At 33.4% G+C, this 19605-nt stretch overlaps 1 protein-coding gene across 2 annotated transcripts; it reads right to left on the bottom strand.

Annotated features, from left to right (window-relative positions):
• Positions 1-160: 160 nt before the first annotated feature.
• LOC120337459 (uncharacterized) lies at positions 161-19381 on the bottom strand. Of its 2 annotated transcripts, none has more exons than XM_039405222.2 (25): positions 19042-19381; positions 18489-18599; positions 17659-17753; positions 16965-17112; positions 16423-16536; positions 15722-15827; positions 15372-15439; positions 14647-14797; positions 13861-13947; positions 13650-13737; positions 13044-13169; positions 11870-11968; positions 11393-11579; positions 10417-10625; positions 9540-9636; positions 8976-9160; positions 8512-8728; positions 7454-7748; positions 6967-7083; positions 5920-6147; positions 5155-5522; positions 4367-4525; positions 4021-4122; positions 3525-3637; positions 161-1236 (listed from the first exon to the last, which is right to left on the bottom strand). In XM_039405222.2, exons 1-25 carry the CDS (start codon positions 19196-19198, stop codon positions 1129-1131), a joined length of 3735 nt encoding a protein of 1244 aa, XP_039261156.2. In that variant the 5' UTR covers positions 19199-19381; the 3' UTR covers positions 161-1128. The 2 variants fall into 2 exon arrangements, with proteins under 2 accessions (XP_039261156.2, XP_039261155.2); XM_039405221.2 differs by having other exon boundaries at positions 8449-8728; positions 19042-19380.
• Between the last annotated feature and the right edge of the window lie 224 nt (positions 19382-19605).

Raw genomic sequence — 19605 nt, forward strand, 5'->3', positions numbered from 1 at the left:
CTAAGTCTGGGCAATAGAAGCTTTCAAGACATCACTTCATATCTCCAAGGTTTGAAATTTTGCTTCTGGTGTTCTTCTCCGTTGTTATAATAACTCCGCATAACTTTTATTTAGTTATCCCTCCGCAAGAACATAATTATAGCATACAGCCCGACACAAGCACTTTTTATTTATTTTATTATTTAATCACCAAGCAGCAGGAAAAACAAGAGTACAGTACTTGCTAACGAAAGTAGAGAGGAAATTGCCTACGGACAGCACTGAAAACCAAAAGATTAAAATTACATATTTATTCTGACTACTGACAGTTCTAAGTTTTATGAAAACTCAGATATACATACTACATTTTCTACTGTCACATAAAGATTCAAATGACAACCACGGTACAAATTTGATCTTGATGTTCTCCTGTGTTCACCACCGCTTAAAAATTCGAGATTGCAGAACAGTTTTAACATTGTGACATCCCTGTTATTAGCATAACTGGCTGAAATATTGATGCTCGTCCTGAACTAACATTCATGGTAGTTTTATATACAGGGCAGTACATAATTTTTAATTTACATCTACACCATTAAGAATATGCATGGAATGAATAACAATATGCCATGATACAATATGCCATTTTACGATCCCGTGAAATATAGTACAGTGGACAATTATTACTAGGTTGTGACTTGTTTTACAACATTCTGACATCAGGATTTTTTACAATATAGAAGTCTTTGGTGAATTTGAGAAGTTTCTATAAATCGCGCTCACTTATGGTACATCACCGTTTTTATAGAGTGTTACTTCTTTCGAATCAGCAAATCAATGCATGAAATTTCACGAAACAATGCCTAAATCATGGAGCATCAGATCGTAATCTTTCAAAAAGCTGGCCATTGTACATAATAAGCATAGATATCAAAGTGAAACGAGATGGCACGAAGAACAATACAAATAATGATTAATAGAGAGCAATAATATAGAAAACAAAGTTAATTCATCACCATTTCGGACGATTTATTGAGACCTGCTAATGTCGCCTCTGTTCAATCGCAGGCTGTAAATATTTATGTGAAAAAGCTACACAGTACAACATGTAGTGATCTCATGATAGAGTACAATTATGATCAAAGTTGATCAAGCATCATTTCGGTGATTCTTAATATTTTGAAATTTCTGGAATAAATTGTGAACTGGACCGTGTTTACTGTGATGGTGATGATCTTTCTTTTTCACTTTCTTAACCTAGAAGTAAATGATATAATATCACACAAATTAATCTCACAAATTTACTTCAAACTGTATAAAATTGGCTCGGTGGTTGGCGCAATGTGCTAAGGCCCAACGTTTCCCAACCTTTTCGGGTCGCGGACTATTTCTCTCTGGCAAAAAACTTTGCGGACTCAACGTGCGTTTATTGCAACCGTACTCTGTGTGAAGAAGTTATAAAACCAAACACAACAGAATTTTAACGAATTTCAAAATCGGAGATTTGTCGCAATTACGCGTTTGTTAAAAGAGCTGACCTTTTTAGTGTGTAAACTGTAAGTGGTCTTCTCTGTCGCTCAATAATCAATCCATGACAACGACGAAAATTTAAAATGTCTTTCTATTTTAATTTAATTGTGTTCATGGTCACTCGCGGTTGCGTCGATTTATGACAAGATGAAAGCATTACTTTTTAATGCCACGGCAATCTGCGAACATAATAATGTGAGGAGATATCGCCCGATTATTACTTATCGATTTTATTACTTATCGATTTTAATCGGTAAGTATGTTGATAGGTATTTGTCTGTATGTCTGTCTGTTAGATGCACGCCATATCTCACGAAAACGAGATTGAATCTGCTCCAGATTTTTCATGTGCATTCATCATATCTCGGACCAGAAGCCTATAGATTTTGGGCAAATTATGTCGTATAATTAGCGAGTTAGTAATTAATTAGTGATGGGACACAAGGTGTCACTATGGAGTAAGAGCGCTGTTTTGGGGATCCCCTAACTTTTGATCGATAAGCCCTCGGTCTCTGACCGATATTCTCGTATTTAGTTTTAATACATATTTTTTGCGATCTTGCGAATTTGTTATCGCCGTTGGAAAAATCCTACTATCTGCTATAAATTTCCAAAAATCTTTCTAACGAAATAAAAGCAATACTACTCAGGGAATATCACGACAATCCGTGGACACAAAAATGCGTGGTAAAGTGTCGGATTATATTTTGTTTTGATTCGTATTTTTGTGAAATCGTCAAATCTGAGCTGTTCGTACAACACTTACGGCGCTCCAGTACAATACGTGAGGCAGTAAAGCATGAGGCAGTAAAGCAAAGAATCCTAAGAGAAAATGCCCTGATACGTATACTATGGTAGCACCCAAAATTTTGCGATTTGCAATGTCTAAAAAAGCGTTTTTAATTGGTCGCGGACCGTCTTAAAACAAAACTAATGGTGTTCCCCGTTTTATTTTAAGTATATTATTGTATTGCCGCTTTTCAATTTAGAAAATTGAACCTACCAGAAAAAAATTATTATTTCTCGTTGCTCGCAAGACACACCACTCCGGTATCTATCCACGCGTGTGCCGAATCGTATTTTCGTCGGAACTCCGCAAGTGAGTTGTAAAATCCAATCGTTTGAATAAGCGACGCGCAAGTGACCTGTCGCGTCACCTGTTACCAAATTTTCGAATAGTAAATTACTATCCTAATAGTTGAACATTCGAATACATGCCCAGCCCTACTCAGTATCCCTTAATTATTACCTCGATTAATGTTATGTGAATAAACTTACTTTTTATGTTTTATGTACATTCTAACGTGAAACGTAACTTGGCTGATGATTAAGTTTAGCAAAGACTTTGAAAAAAGTGTTTGTGTTTCCGACTCGTTGCGGACTCATTCAAGCGCTCCGCGGACTCATTTGAGACCTCGGACTCTGGTTGGAAAACACTGTGCTAAGCATTAGGTATAGACTTGCCATCGCACACACCTCCGAGTACCATGTACTTGCAGGTCCGCAGGTTTGAATCCTGTCAGGGCTAATTATGTGCGAGAGGATTGTTTGACTCCTCATTGCTAACAGGCTAACTAATCCCATACCTAACATGGACCGAATGAGAGGCTGTGGTTCGCCATATGATTAAGCCATCTCCCTCTGGATAAATATAAACATCCTCCCTATCCAACAAAATAATGAAGAATGTATGTTATGTCTATAGTTCATGTAATGAATTATATGACGACTAGAACTGGACATTTCCAATCAAATAGTGAATCATTCGAATCGGTTCAGATATTATTTGGCACAATTCTGAAATCATCAGGTATTCGAATATGCCCACTGGCTCAGCCCTAATGACGACCTGGGATTTAAGTTAACATTTTTTAAGGACATCCAAAAGATGAAAGGTTAAATTTATTAATAGTAATAAGTTGTTCGATTAGCCAATGACAGGTCACCCATGAAAATTATTCACTCACACACACTGCTGGTACAAAGCCTTGGTTAAGATATAATGATCATCATACCTTTCCTTTATCATACTCTCTATCCCAGTCATCAATGGAAGCTGCCCTCTGTTCTGCATATGTTTGTTGAGCATCTTTCTCAACTATCGATTCTCCACCGTTCCATGAATCCACTGTTTTTAGATATAAGAAGCAATTAATTAGATCGGTACAGCAATTGAAGTTTTTTATAGTGGTGCATTTTATTAAAAATTTCTAGCTTTGAGTGAAATTATTGTAAAATAAGTGAGTTTTTTATATGGCAGTAATACACTCATATGGAGATTGTACCTTGTATCTATTTGTAATAGAGCTAGATTCTCATATAATATCAATTGTATGATTAACAATGAGTACGCAATCATAGCACTTTATTATCTGAAAAAATATTATACAAAACCTAATGGAACTTGCAAAATTTTAGTTGGTTAGTAGATGTTGAGATGACATAGCACATACAAAACTAGTCCTGATACCATAAAAAGCGAAACCCTACAAAGTACTTCAATTTACTTACCTTTAGTTCCATATGCTTTACCAGATGATTGTCTGAGTAGTTGTGCTAAAATATTTGGCCTTTCTTTGGATGAAGATTCACGATGTTGTTTCTCTTTGTGGTCTGAGAAGAGCAATAATTTCATATGAAACTAACACAACGGCAATGCTATTAATCACAAGAAAGTAATAATCAAATGGACAGACATGAAGGCCAAAATGAAGTAAGTCTTCCCAGATACCACCATCAACAACATAATAACAAAACGATCCATAGGTCCACTTTGTGTCCAACAAGAGACCAATGCATTATTTTCAGAAAAATGTGTTTCCTCGTAAACAACAAATCATTACAAAATCTCTCTAACCCTGATTATAATTTTTATCTCCATTTGAACTTCTATGGTGTTGATCGCCATTGGTATGTGAAGTTTCGTCTTTTTCATAATCTTTTGTGTTTGAATGTTCCCTTGATTTATGGCTCTTCTCACCAGATTTATTTTTTTTCCTGTGTTCACGATGTGTGTCTGAAATTATAATGAAACAATGATATTGTTGTAATTCATAGTGCATTGCCAAAATCTAATAATATTACCAAATCTATACAACTTGTGCAGTAAGTTTTGGATAGGATTTACAGATTTATCCCACAGGAGAGAAAAACTGATAAAATAGCGCAGTGCTTAATCTCATGGCGCAGTCTCTCTCTTGCATGGTTACCAGTCGATGTCGGGTATGGGATTACTTAGCCGGTTATCTGTTTCAAATTCATGGATCTGATAGAGGAAGCCGTAACCGACCAGCGGTGTGTGAATCTCCATACAACAGTTAGAAGTCCAGCAAATCCTCTCGCATATAATTATGCATCACATGATCAGGGCTTGCGAACCCACGCAGGGTAATTGGATGTGCATTAGCAAGCATTACCCACCCTATTTATTACACCCAGGGTGCAGTGGGGAGCATGGGATTTGAACCCGATATCGGTAATCTGTGATGTCAACACAGAAAGCCTAACACTTTAACGACTAGGCCATCACGCCCTCAATATGCCGGGTTGCCAGCACTACTACCGGTACTTTTTTATCAATTACATTTGAATTAATTATATCAATTTTTTCATTCCAACTACAATTTTTGAGATATATACACTTACGTTTCTCATGATCAGATACTGATGGTGATTTTTCGTTAATGCTTGTCTGCAACAATTTCCTCTTTTTCAATCTTTTTTTCTTCTCTTTCTTTGCTTTCCTCTTGATACATTGCTCAAATTCTTCTTTATCACAATATAAAGCTTCGATACTTGAGTGTCGTTTTGGCGAGTCACTTTCGCTATAGTCTGAGTAATGACTGTTCGATTTGGAGTGAGATCTTTTCAAAGGTGAATAAAAATGTCGATTTTGTTCTTTTTTCGTCTTCTTCGAAACAGAATCTCTTTTTTTATTACCAGATGATTTATGTTTCTTCTCCTTTCTTTTATCATAACTATCATCAGAATCATATTCATCATCTGAATATCGCCTGAGGTAGAAATAATTGAATATGAAATTGGTAGATCATGCTAGGTATGCTTTATACTAAATCGGTTGTTCCCAGCCCTCTCTATTTGATTCAGGGATGTGAAGTATGAGAAAATTTACACTCGACTCCGACCCAGGTTGAAAAACATTTTGGCTCCAAATATAGATCCGCTTATTGATAAGAAAAATTTTGGCATATTCTATCAACAAGCTTAACGCTTTTGAGTTTTTGTAGAAAATTCAATGAAATTCAGATTGCCACTCTCTCAACTACAGAATATATGCAAATACGCCCACAGTCTCTGAGTGAACACTAAGAATATATTGCTATTTTATATATTCAAAATTATTTCCAGTTTAAAATAAAAATACATTCTGTATTATAATAAAAACAGTACCTATGTTCACTCTTGTCTCGTTTTCGTTTTTTAGTCGGTGTGGAAGATTTTTGAGAATGTTCGTTGTGGCTTCGGTCCGCTGGAGATTCACTACGATCACAATGCCGTTTTCTCTCATCTTTATTTTTTCTATTCGATGGTAAGGACGATGATGTAGAGGTAGATGAGTCGCTTGAATATTGATGTTTTTTCTCCTTTTTCGATTTCTTTGATTCTTTCATTTTGGACCTTGAAGAAGCGAAGTTGTCAAAAATAGGCAATTGTGATAAAATATTTGCATTTAACATGACTGAAAAGCCAAAATAACCAAAATAGAGCATCTGCAACACAAGTCCACCAATCCTATAGCACATAATTAACCCCCCCCCATGGAATTTCAACCCATGCAGAGTAATCAGAGATGCATGTGGGATGGCTAGCATATTTCTAGGGCAAGCATATTTCAAGATAACTGCCAAACTTATATTATTAAAAAATATTTAAGTTTGTTAAAGAGTGATCAGACTGAATTTACTAAATATCGATCACTATTTGGCCTAGAAATGACAAATAGCGACAGTGAAATACTTCACTATCAATGGAGGACTGAATTTGAAACATTAGGATATTGAGCGAAACTTTACCAAAAAAGACATACACTCTCTGGTTGATGTCAAATACTATGAAAATCGACCAGAACAAAAATCAATTGAAAGCCTCTTTGTACATAGTAATGCAGTGACACTCCCACCCATTTATAGGAAACTAAGATTGAGGTGCAATCAATAAAATATTGATCTGAATAATGCATTAATGAACTAAATGCTGCACAAGATGTAGAAAACTGATTTGGGGTTTAAGGCAATTTTAAGTTACCAAATGGTTTTAGCTCACAGGTGTGGTCCTATCTGTACCATTAATTCTGCTATCCATATTAATAGCAAAATTTAGTATCTGTTTTAAGCAGAAAACTGATAGATTTATTGATTGAAAAATGACAATGAACGCATAAAATATCAAACACAAATAAAACAAAATTAGCGTTTGAAAACTTATCTGGGTACCAACCTGGAATGCTTTTTGTAGTCGTTTTCATAATGTGAGTGATGATCTTTCTTTTCTTTCGAGCTGGCATGGCCATTACTGTATCCATTCTCCTTAATCCCATTCTTGTGTCCATGTTTTCTGGTTAATAAATAATTCAATTGTCATTCTAAAAGCCCAAAAGGGAATCTGCGGTAGATGCATCAAGCCAACTTTTAGGAATACGCTTGCCATGACACCTCTGATTACCCTGTATGGGTTTGCAGGCTCGTATCGATAATTGTGTTAAAGAGGTCCCCTCAGAGCCATTGGGTGATTTAATGGCATAATCTGACAAAAGGCCATGGTACGCTATACGATTGAGCTTTCCTCTCCTCTCGAACATTTATGTAAATCCAATCCTATCCTGAAAATCCTAATAGGTAAAATATCTACTATAAAGTGATATGAATATTGTTAGATTTGGATGGTTCGAAAATAACACAGTATTGTTTATATACATCCTACTTACTCTTTTGATTTCATTTCATCCGAAGAATGTTTCTTTTTATCATTGAAGGAAGTAATTTTTGTTGCAGCTGGTTCGTCTTCTGATTGATTCTCAGATTTTTTATCTGATTCACTCGTACCAGCAGAGTTTATTTCATTGTTCAAAACTAGTAAAATCGGTTCTCTCTCTGACGCTGATTCACTGTTCGAAAATGGTTGATTTTTGCAAGGAGACTCTTTCTTTTTTGTCTTTGTAACGACGTTGCTACCAGAATTTCCATTAGATTCATACTTTGCCTTTATTGGAGATTGTTTCACTAAAAGAAATTTTGTTGAACTTGAGATTTCAACCTGCGATGGCATCGTAATTTTGATTCTAATGCTTTTACTGCTATGTCACTGCATCTATAGCTGACATTGGGAGACTACGTAAACTATATTGAACATTTTACATACAGGCCATAATTAATATTTCCGGTATTAATGTCATAGAATGGGAAAATTTTCATGAAATACCGTGTCAGATAATTCAAGTTTACAATTTTAAAATCTCTTTCAGGGAAAGTAAAATCGAAATGGTGATTAGTGAAAGAAACGTTCTTGCATGCATCATGATTTGGTAAAATATCCAAATTAAGTCAAAATTTCAGAAGAAAACATTATGAGCAAAGTCAATTTTTTGGTTGTGGTAAAACAAATATTCTATGTCAAATGATTTATTATTTTTGTAAATAAAGACAAGAATAAGGACACCATTCAACCCAAAGTGGAAAAAAAAATTAAAAAAAAATATTTTAAGAAAATGAGGAATTAGTATATTTTTGATTTCTAAATTCCTGTAACTCTATTGACATTGATGAATGAAAATCATTATGAAATATTGTCCTGGAAACTCAGAATTTATAATACAGTTTAAAAAACTTTGCAACATAACTTTGAAATTATTAGGACGAATATTTATCAAAATTACCTGAATTATAGGATTTATAAATAGTAATTTATTTGTTATACCGGTACCTTGCTTTGCCTTCATCTCTTTTGAATTGGGAACTCTATCATCTTGTTTAATTTCTCCCAAACCTGATTTGGAAATTTCTTTCGATATCTTCGATTCATTGTTTTCATTCCCTTCTTTAGGAACTCCAACTGGAAGAAATACTGTTCTTTTAACAGTAACTTTCTTATTACTGATAGAAACATTAGACAAGGTTTTTGACTTTGTGCCGGACTCCTGTCTTAATTGTTGTAAAGTAGATGTCATTGTTGTGTAACTTAGTGTTGAAGCGTCCTGGCTTTCCTGTGGATAAAATAAATGCAGATGAAGAAAATTTAATTTTAAGATTTATCGATTTTAATTAGCTGACTCGGCGAATAAGCTCTGCTAAAACAGTATTAATTTAGTACCACAAATATTGAATATACTTCACATTATTAATTTTTTATGTTTTAGGATAGTTGGATAAAAAAGTAGGCCGCAGGCACAATATGGTTCACAAAGCCAATCAATCAAAATTAAAATTTTGGAAGACCTAATTCACACTCACATCGTCATTCTCGTCATCATCACCACTAGAATACGAGACAAGAGCTTTTAATCCGACAGAAGTTGTTGTGGAAGATAAAGACGAATGAGATGTGTTTGCAGATGATGATGAGGGTCCAGCAACATTTGAATCATTCATGAATTTATCAAGTATCGGAGATCGAACCGCACTTGTTGAACAATTGGCTAAATTTAAGAAAAAATGCATATATTTGTAAAATGCAGAAGCTTTTTCCAATACAGCAGTTCACAAAATTTACGATATTATCAATTCTAAATCTTAAATACCAGAATCCCATTTAACCTCTTCCATAAAAACAAAGTTTTCAGTGCACAAATCCAAAAGTCAAAGCGACCAACTACAATGGGATGTATAGCAATGCTCATTGACAAGATGCGAAAACAGCCCGCATTGCTTTTCCAGAGACACACCAACATGAATTACAAAGTAATATGTTAATAAGACAGTGAATGTCTAAAGTACCCCCTCAAAAATCACCCCTTTGAGTTTGATTTGAGAAGTCCATCGCAATAAGTCGCTCCAGATTTATGAAAACCTACATACCTGGTAAAGTTGAACTCTTCGTTTCTATATTCGTTTTTTTGACAGAAGTATTATTTTGGTCATTGAAGCTTCGTGATTTAGTCATGTTTGTGTGAACCTTATCATAGATTAGAAAACAATTGAATACAGAAAAGAAAAATTACAAATGATTCCAGGGCATTGATTGAGACATATTTTATAATATTCAATGCATATTATAAATCAAGGGCATCAACCCAAAAGGCAAAAATTGAAAAGTTCTGCGGAAAACTTGAACTTTTAATTGAAATACTTTGATGAGAATGACTTCAAACTTTGATATGAAAAACAGCTTCTTCTTTGAAATTTTCTGAATTAAAATTTCAATATTCGCCTTCATGTCTTGAAACCCTCGTAAAATAAACATAATTACTTAAAATGCTTTCAAAACTGGAAGCCAGACCGAAATTGGGATAAAAATACTTTGAATTTGAAACATTTTTTGTTGAACACAACTATAGTTATGGCATAGTTAGGTGCCCTGGACAAAAGCATGTCTGAATAAATGGACTGCAAATTTGTGATACAATTCTCAAAAGACCTGACAGACTTTTCGTTTTACTAAAGAACTGACTCAATGTGAATGTGCTACAAGCCGGGATTAAATCCCTATTCTAGAATTTGGATTTGCATTTAAATTAGACTTTGAACATTCTGAATGAATAGGTTCACAACAAAATCATGATCCATAAAAATCATGATCGAAAATTTTACTCAGCGAAATTTTACATACACTGTTTTGATCATAAAAAGATGCTAATTTTACGGAAATGCAGTAAATTTAACTATATAACAAATCTCAGTTACATTTTTCCTGATTTTTTGAACACCTCTAGTCTAATGTCTTATTGATACTTACCCCATTAGAAAACTTCGAACTATCACGATTAGCGATGTTGTTATTTGTTGATGTAATGTTAATGGATGATGGTGGATTTGGTTTTCTGTTGAGAGTAAACTGCAAAGGTTGTCTGTTGTTGTTATTCAAACTTCCAGCTGAAGGTTTGATGGCATTTTTGAGCAATTTAGTTTGATTGTTGAACTGTTTTGACATAGGTGAACCTGTGTCTGGAATAGGATGTATGCAAAATAAAAATAGTTCTCAATATATCTTAATAACCAGGGTTCATTTTAATCAGTGTTTATTAAATTTTTTCACTCCATTTGATACTCCCACCATTAGTTGCATGAAGCACATCAAATTTAATCACAAAATTTAATACAGGACTTTACTAACATCCAGTATGTTGATAATTAAATAAGTTTAGAAGTTTGAAAAAACTCATGGCACTGAGGAGAGCTATATCTTTCATACAAGTCAAGACTATACAAATTGCTCATAAATTGAACGAAGATTATCATGTCATATTATAAAACTTTTTCTTGACATTGAAAGCAAATTTTGAAAGTATTAAAATAAATTAGTGTCGATCAAAGTTGCAACACAAATGATATGTGGAGCAATCTGCCACTTTGACAAATTCTTTTATGAACTGCATAACATGCTGATATATGATAGAATTTGTAACATATTTCTAGAAACCGAAAAATAAAATATTGTCCCGGTAAAACCAAAGTAGCTTCGGTGACATTAAGGAATAGACTGTTTTTCTACCTCCTGTTATTATGAACCTTGGGCAATCTTTTGGACTGAATTTCATATATATATTTGTTTTAGTTTTGATTTTAGATGTCTTCAGTCATTCTTACATTTGGCTGTACAGTTCTGGAAATTACAAAAATGAGATTTCTCAAAAGTTCAAAATATGAAATAGCTAATTTGGTTCTGCCATGGCGATATAGTCTATTAGATATCTTGTCTTTAATTAACGAACCTGAACTTGATGAATTAGACGAGAATGTGTATTCTTTGTCTCTCTTGAAGCCTGGAGGAAGTTGAGGTCCTATCACAGGTTTATTGTTGAATTTATGATGTTCGATCAAAGCTGGCTTGATTCTGTTTGCAACGCCAGAATGATGAGGTTTATTCATCGGCATTCCATGCAAGTTCTTATTCACAGACTGAATACAGAAGTAGTGCGTTGAAGATACTGTCTAACTAGTGGTGTGAGAATAAATATAATTTTTTACTTTTTAAGGAAGTTTGCTCAAAGCAAGGTCACATAAACTCAGTTAGGAATAAAGGAAACTGATTACTGAGCAAAGTTGTGGGCGACTATGAGTCAAGAGTAAAATAGCTAGCAGTTAGTGGTATCCACATAACAGAAGTTCATGAAAAAAAAATGTAAAAAATAACAGAAAATTAATAAATTGAATATTTGACTAAAATATATATATCATACATCTTTTACCTTAAGATTTCCTAGTTGTGTAGAAGCTTTTGGATTTTTGGAGTAAAACAGAAGATACGCCTGTTGATTCAAGGCTTGATTCACACTCACTTGGTGAACCTGAATAAAAACCCAGATCAGTTATCCAGTTGAGCACAGGTTGACACACAAACACTGCAATAATACTTTGCTTGATGATATGCAAAAAATACGAGTGAATTGAATTTGAAATTTGTCCAGTTTGATAAATTTAGAAAATTGAAACTATTTTTCAGAGAAATCTCTATTAGCCTACATAGTGAAATCAAGATTTATGTCAAATTGTATTGTAAGTAAAATTTAATATATTTAATAATTTTATTTCACAATAGATCAACTCCAATAGATCAAAAATTTTAAAATCGGTGAAAAACTGAAGAACAGCGGAACGAAATTTAATTACATACGGACGAAAAACTAGATGTACATTTGAGTAAAGCTATATTGATTTCTGAATTTACTCTTTAGCATTAGTGACCAAACCAGTTACAATGCCAACTAGAATCACGTATAATCTCAGGGTTAGGCCAGTAGCCTCTGATTTTTCTTTTATATTCAATCTGGTTATTGATTCAGTCAAAATGCTTTTATTCCTGCACTCAAGAGAATGCAAGAGAAATTTCGAATCAATATTCAAGCTTTGACAGATTACTGGAATATAGAGTAGGTAGTACTGTAGTATTTTCAATGAGATATTGCATCGTATTGAAATCTCAAAAAGAATTATTCTGAATTTACTAACAAATTCTGATATGGCATATTTATATCAAATCGACAATAGCAGGATAGTATAAATAAGTGATATTTCTAAGTCAATAGAGCAAATATTTTACTATGAACTACTAATAGCCAATAGGAATTTTTTAAACGGCGCTTATTCATGGCTTCTGCTCTGAACACGGCACTGCACAAGCAAACACTGATATATCACGATATAGAAGGAGTTACTTCTTTTTATTTGGAAGGACCGGAATCTGTCCAGCGCAGCATTATCAACCCAACCTACTACATCTTGGGTGAGGTGGGGAGCATGGGAATTCAACCCAAGATGCGTAATCTGCGATGTCCACGCAATTGGGCTTAATTCCTTAACCGCTAGTCATTGAGCAGCCAAAAAATGAAACAGAAATTATATATTTGGTTAAAAAAGACTTACTGATGAATCATTGAAGCAATACCACTGTCCATTGGGTGCTTTTGCGTAAGCATAATAATGTCCTGACTGACAAGAGTATCCTGAATGCACTAGCACAGCATACAGCTCATACCAAAGACCAGATTCCTGAAACAACAAAGCAAAAATGCTTATACTAGCATATTATAATTCTCATTTTGTATTAGAAATGTATATTAACCTAGGCAAGTAAATCATACCAAAAAGACTTTTCACAATCAGTTTTTGCAAATACAAATTTTTATTTGAAAAAGAGCCTGCCATCAAAAAAAATAATAGTTTTGGCAAACGCTGGAATTCATTTTACATGATCTAAGAGTCTTGCTGCACACTAACACTGATTCATATTTCTTTAACAGTAACATATAGCTGTAACAGAATTTTGTTTGTGTTAGTGTACAGCAAGGAATCACTCAGAATAGTTATCTTTACTCTTGCTACATCATCCTATCATTATATAAATATGAATCCGCAGATGCAAAACCATGGAAGGATAAATAGTAAGTCCCACAAAAACCCAATGAACCGTCAAACTTGGTCAAAAATTGGGTGAGAATGAATTCATTTTTATAAGAAAAATATACAAACCGGTTTGTTGCTCATATAAGGTCCGATATTCAGTTTCGAAGGATAAACTAGTTCTTTGTTGATTTTATTTCCCATAAAATTAGAAAATCTAAGAAAAAAATATTTATTAATGATTACATTGCATATCAGAAAAGTTACATGTTATATCTGTCTACAAATAAATAATGTAATATCATGTAATCTTGATCTGAAAGATTTCAAAATCTATCACCTTTTCAGCTGTATCATCAGTACATTCGGAGCACGATGGATTGAGAATTTTTTACAAGCCTGAACTGCCGACTTACATTCCATGCACCTAAAGAATGAAGAAGATAAAATTATTCGATGTCTTGCTTCTTGTCATTCTATTAGAGAAGCTGTCAATAGTTAAATATAGTTAATGCCATGGTAGTAATAAAGGGGTGACATATTGGTACTCTCAAAGTATGTGTACCAAGTTAGGGTTAGGCCAAAATTTCAGGTAAAAATACTACGAGAGTCACTTGGCTAGTCCCCGAACTCGTAATTACTATGTCCCGGTGTCTGCCGTCTTGGTTCACATACTTAGGGAATACCAATTGAGCGAGAAAAACAGCGAGACCACATCGTTTCTTCTGCTTATCATTACCAGAAACATTTGTGCTTTGTTAGCCAGCGCACTTTGTTTTTTATATGACTTTCTGCAGAAGCAGTTTAAGGCTTAATTGCTAGGGTTAAAGGTTATTGCTAGGTTGAGGAGCTACTTACAGTTAAGGACTTGCATATCCAATTTATTACACTCTGGGTAATGTGGTGAGCATGTGATTGGACCATGATATTTTAATCTACGATGTAATCCTGGTTAGTGAGTTTAACTTAACAGAGCCCAGTAATTCCTTTTAGACATCATTCACACAATTTGAATCTTTTTTTCTAAACTAGCAATACACAACCTGTTCATAGCCAGAAAAACCTAAAACTAAAAATATTTTTAACTTGAATCTTTCAAAACTACGGTAAATACCGAACAACTTACTTGTAAGCATTATCACCTTGCAAAACTTCAATTCTAACGAACATTTCCAAACAACGTTGAAGATCGACACATCCTTGTTTGTTTATATCGAGACTTAGATCAAGGAAAGGGTCGTATGTGTCTGACACTGATTTGCATTGTCTGCATTTCACTGCAAATTGAAAGCATATTTATGTTGTTCTTCAGTATTACTAAATCACAATAAAGATGAATCATACATTACAAATTTATTAACCAAATTATTTGAATTAAATATAATATATATAATTTACTCGAACATTTTATATTCCACATTTGTCACTTTTTGAACCTGTGAAATTTCTTTAATTTTCGTTATACTTTGTTCCCGAGTAGGCCATACCTAAGTTAAAACTTATACTTAACGATGAGGAAGGCGCTAGTGTTAATTGGGAGGAGCGGAATCTTAACCACCAAATTTATTACACCTGGGTGAGATCTTAAGATTGAGATGTGTGATCAGTGATGTTAACACAATTGTAGGGTAGTTCATGCTACTGCTGGTTAGTTGTGGCTTCTTCCCCCATACACCATCATGTCCATGCATCCGAAATGAATAACTGGCTAATCATTCCCATAGGCTACTTGACATGGAATGGCAACCGGATGAACGGATCGTAGTTTGCAATTTGAATGAAAATTTATCGACTTTCCTCTCCCCCTGAGATAAATATGAAATTCCTATCTTAAAAAAATAATACACTTACCTCTACTTCTTAGATATCCACCGAATATTTGATGAATCACAGTGGTGGCTTTGATGTGAACATCAATCCTGAAAACAGAATCGCCTATCAATGTAATTCTACACTTGTTAATATTTCGATATTTTCGGAACCAAGCATGTCAGTTTTAGAAAAATACATAATGGTCATTGAAGGCCCTAAAAGGTATCATTATAATCACAAATTTCATACCGGCTTAGCAAGAATAATGTATAGCATCTCAAAATGTAGATAATAAAAATTTGCAAAAAAGAAATATACAGTAGGATAGCGAAGTAAAATACACCACCTGGATGAAATATTTAAAACAAAAAAAATACAAATTAACATACTTGCTTGGATATCCGAACAAGCAAGCTTTCTGCATTGCATCAACTGAATATCGAATAAATTCATGAGCATCCTCTTGACGACCAAATTGCAGATGTTTTGCTATCACTGATAAACAAAATATGTTATACGGGATCAATACCATGGGAATGGGAACAATTAACAACTGTGCAAAACAATCTTTTATTAGTAAATGAAAGGAAGAAAAATACCACATGTAACACAGCAGTAGAACCAACCAATTTAGCTTATAGCATTTTGAGGTTTGAAGAAATCACATTTTTATAATTTTCATATCTGCAAATAACGAGTGCTTCAAAACCCAAAGGGGTAGAATTCTGATCTTTTTTAAAAAACACCACACAAGTATGTCACCTGAAACTGTGTTCACGATGCCTGAAGAATTCCCCTATATATATTTTACCCCCATTTTAGACATGAACTACTTTGTTTTCAAAATATGCAAGGTTACAATGCTGAAATTTACAATATTGCACTCAATACATGCAAAGCTATCAAATCTAAAAAAAAACAAAGATTAAAACTGTCCTTTCTGTGAAGTATTTGGCATACCGTACTTTGGTTCTACTGCAGGTGATATAAAGGATGATAATTGTATAATTTTCATCCTAATTCAATTAATGGACGGAGTTTCTGAGACTATCTGCACATTGCAAACAAATGCTACATCTAGGATACTCACTTCTCAAATTCTTCAGAATATACATTGGTTTTATAGGCTGTCCTGAGTTGGAATGTATGCTGAGTAGATGCTGTTGCATGGCACATAACATACAAAATTGTCCATTGACCTGACCTGAAAATGATGGATGTACATTGTACAATATTACTTATGTACCTAGTATATTTACGCCAGAAATTAGGCACCATTTTTATATGTAATTTTGCTCTGCTATCACTTCTGATTTGAAATTTGTACAGCAAAATTATTGAAGTTTATCATGATTTTACTTGTAAACAATAATTTTAGTCAAACAGTAATTTGACACAAATTAGAGGTTGAGGTAGGGGATCTAGTTAGTCCAAAAAAACTTGGATAGTCTGTTGCCCAGAGGCAATCTATCTTAATGAGGATGGTTACTTGGTGCATAATGTGAAAAAAAATTGATTTTCACAATTAAAATCCGTCTGTTTCCACAAAAAGACAAACCTATTATAAAAAAATAAATAGTTTTGAAACAATATTATAGGATTATTTGAATCTGAATAAAAAAAAAGTCTTACAATGTTTTCGATGATCCAAATGTATTAAATAATTAGCAAGAGGTGCAGTGTATGCGAGACATTGCAATGCCGAATTCAAAAAGCAGGTGTTTCCTAAATTACAAAGTCCAGATCCGGCACGCATAGCTTTCTTCCAAGACAATTCAACCTGTTTGTTACAAAAAATTAGATTTTTTTTCTTTAAAATTGATGATAATTATAACTTTTCTCTGGCACATTCTTGGTAAAGGTGTGAACTAATATAGAGTTCTCTTATGCATTATTGATATCCACCATGACAAAGTGAATAATACTATGGCTATGGTATTGTACATAAAACAAAAGCACTTAGGATAATGCACTAGTACTAGCGATAACGACTCAATTTGTCATTGTTAAATTTGACTCCCATTAAATAATTATCTTCCTTGATCATGGAATGGGAAATGTGACTTTGGAAAAGACTTAGTAATCAACCAAATAGCAAGCAAATTGATTCTACATATTCGAAAACTTAAAAATATGAATACTAGCAAAACCATATCATACTAGGTAAACGCATATACCCAATTCCTTCCTTATGACAAAATATCATAGATAGCTAAGTATCGTAATATGGCACAAAATTTGGAGAAAAACTATCAACAAATAGATTTTTAGTCTAGAAATTATAAGTCAAATTAAAGAAAGATTTAAAAAAAGAAACAAAAGACACCTTGTCAGCTGAAAATATTGTATGTTTAGGTGATGGTATCCCATCATGTCCTGTTCCAGATGTTTCAGTAGTGCTTGGGGCATTAACTTTAAGTGCTAAAACAGAAAAATACTAACGTGAGCATAGAAAAAAACAAAGATAACAAACTCGTACTCTGCTAGAAATTTCAGAGTGATTGGCCATTTTCGTCATAAAAATAACAAACAATTTAGCAAAATAATTAAAAAGCTATAGGTACACAAAATGCTCAATTAATCTCATTAAAACTCCTCGAACATAAGCAGAGTTTAAAGTTCAAAAAAAAAGGTTGCCAAACTAAGAGGGTCGGATTATATGCGCATAACTCTGATCGCACTAAAACTTCACCTTATACACGCATACCTCCGATCGCACTTGATAAATTAATAACTTAAACTGAACGATATTATCATTAATGACACGAGTCTAACAATATAATTCGTGCTAGATGTTAAATATTATTTCAGAGCTACTGTAAATTGCTGGGAATGCAAAAAATGCGCTGATTTCCTTTCATGTAGTTCTTATAAATATAAACACTAAACAGACACAGTCCTGCGGAGAATGGGCACTGATTATTTTGTTCTCGATCCAAGTATGTATGCCTCTAAACCAATTTGGTAAATTTGAAAAAATTTAACCTTCTCACTTGAAATCATTTTCGATGCACAGTTGGTTAAATAATAATTGTACTTTGGTACAGAAAATCGTGTAATCTAACAATCAGTCGATGAAAACTAAATGAATAACAGTTTAGGATTTGGAAATGGAAAATCCAAATTCAATTCGATCTAGTCTTCAATTAATACTACCTGGAGACATGGTGATTGAATTCTTAGTTGCTTCACTTTTTTGACTTGGATTTAGGATAACGTATTTTGATTTCAATTTCTTCAAGTTTATGTGATATGGCTGCTTCGCTTCTGTAAGAATTAAAATAAATAAATATAAAGGAATATGTTTTAGTAATGGTTGATGATGATGACGTGGAAGTCCAGAATTTTCTTCACAAACCAATTCATTGTCGATTAATAAATTTACAATATATTAGATTTGCAAAAAAATACAAATTTTACATTGGAACATTCCAGAATTGTATATTTCAAATTTTACAAATACAGTAGAACAGATACATTATTAAATTAACACAAAGTGATAAAAACAGGTCATTGGGAATACTGAAATTGGGTATAATCATACACAAAGAGAAGCTTAAGTGGTTGAAAAATATTCTTCATTTTTCGTATAATTAAACAATTTTAAGTTCTGTTTTTTAGGATCACCCTGTATATAAATATGGCTATAGCAAATTTTATAACTACCGTATTTCAATTTTCATTTGTATTAATGAACTTTCAGACTAACCTACAAAATTTATTCTTTGCAGCAAAACTTTCTTCGACGCGGCTCGAAGATGTTCATCAAGATCAAAAACGCCTTCCTCATTCTCTTCTCCACAATTGCCAGTGGAAATATGAGAATCCGATCTCAATGACTGAATGATTTGTTGCGATATCGTCATAATGCAAAAGAATTCCCATTACTCATCAATATTGACAACATATTTGATTAATTAATGAGCAGAAAATGAAGAAGACCTTTGTCCAGTGTTGACTGACAATATTTGGTTATCTACATGCAATATAATCGTTCTAGTACAGAACAATACCCTATCTGCAAACCTAAAAACTGATAAAATCAGTTATTAGTAAAATAGTTACTTCAATTCCAAGATGTCGTAATATTCAGAATATTTAGATAAAAAAACTATTTGTCCCTGAAACGTCTTATAATTAAATTCAATTGGTCTACAACTTAGGTCATCATAACGAGGTTACTAGACCTGCAGACAATTAAAAATCATTCATTTCTCACAAATTATGGTGACCAAAAAATTATCTGACCAATTAGCCTAATTACTCTACAATA

Source organism: Styela clava, chromosome 10, assembly GCF_964204865.1.
Source record: "Styela clava chromosome 10, kaStyClav1.hap1.2, whole genome shotgun sequence".
Classification (NCBI taxonomy): domain Eukaryota; kingdom Metazoa; phylum Chordata; class Ascidiacea; order Stolidobranchia; family Styelidae; genus Styela; species Styela clava.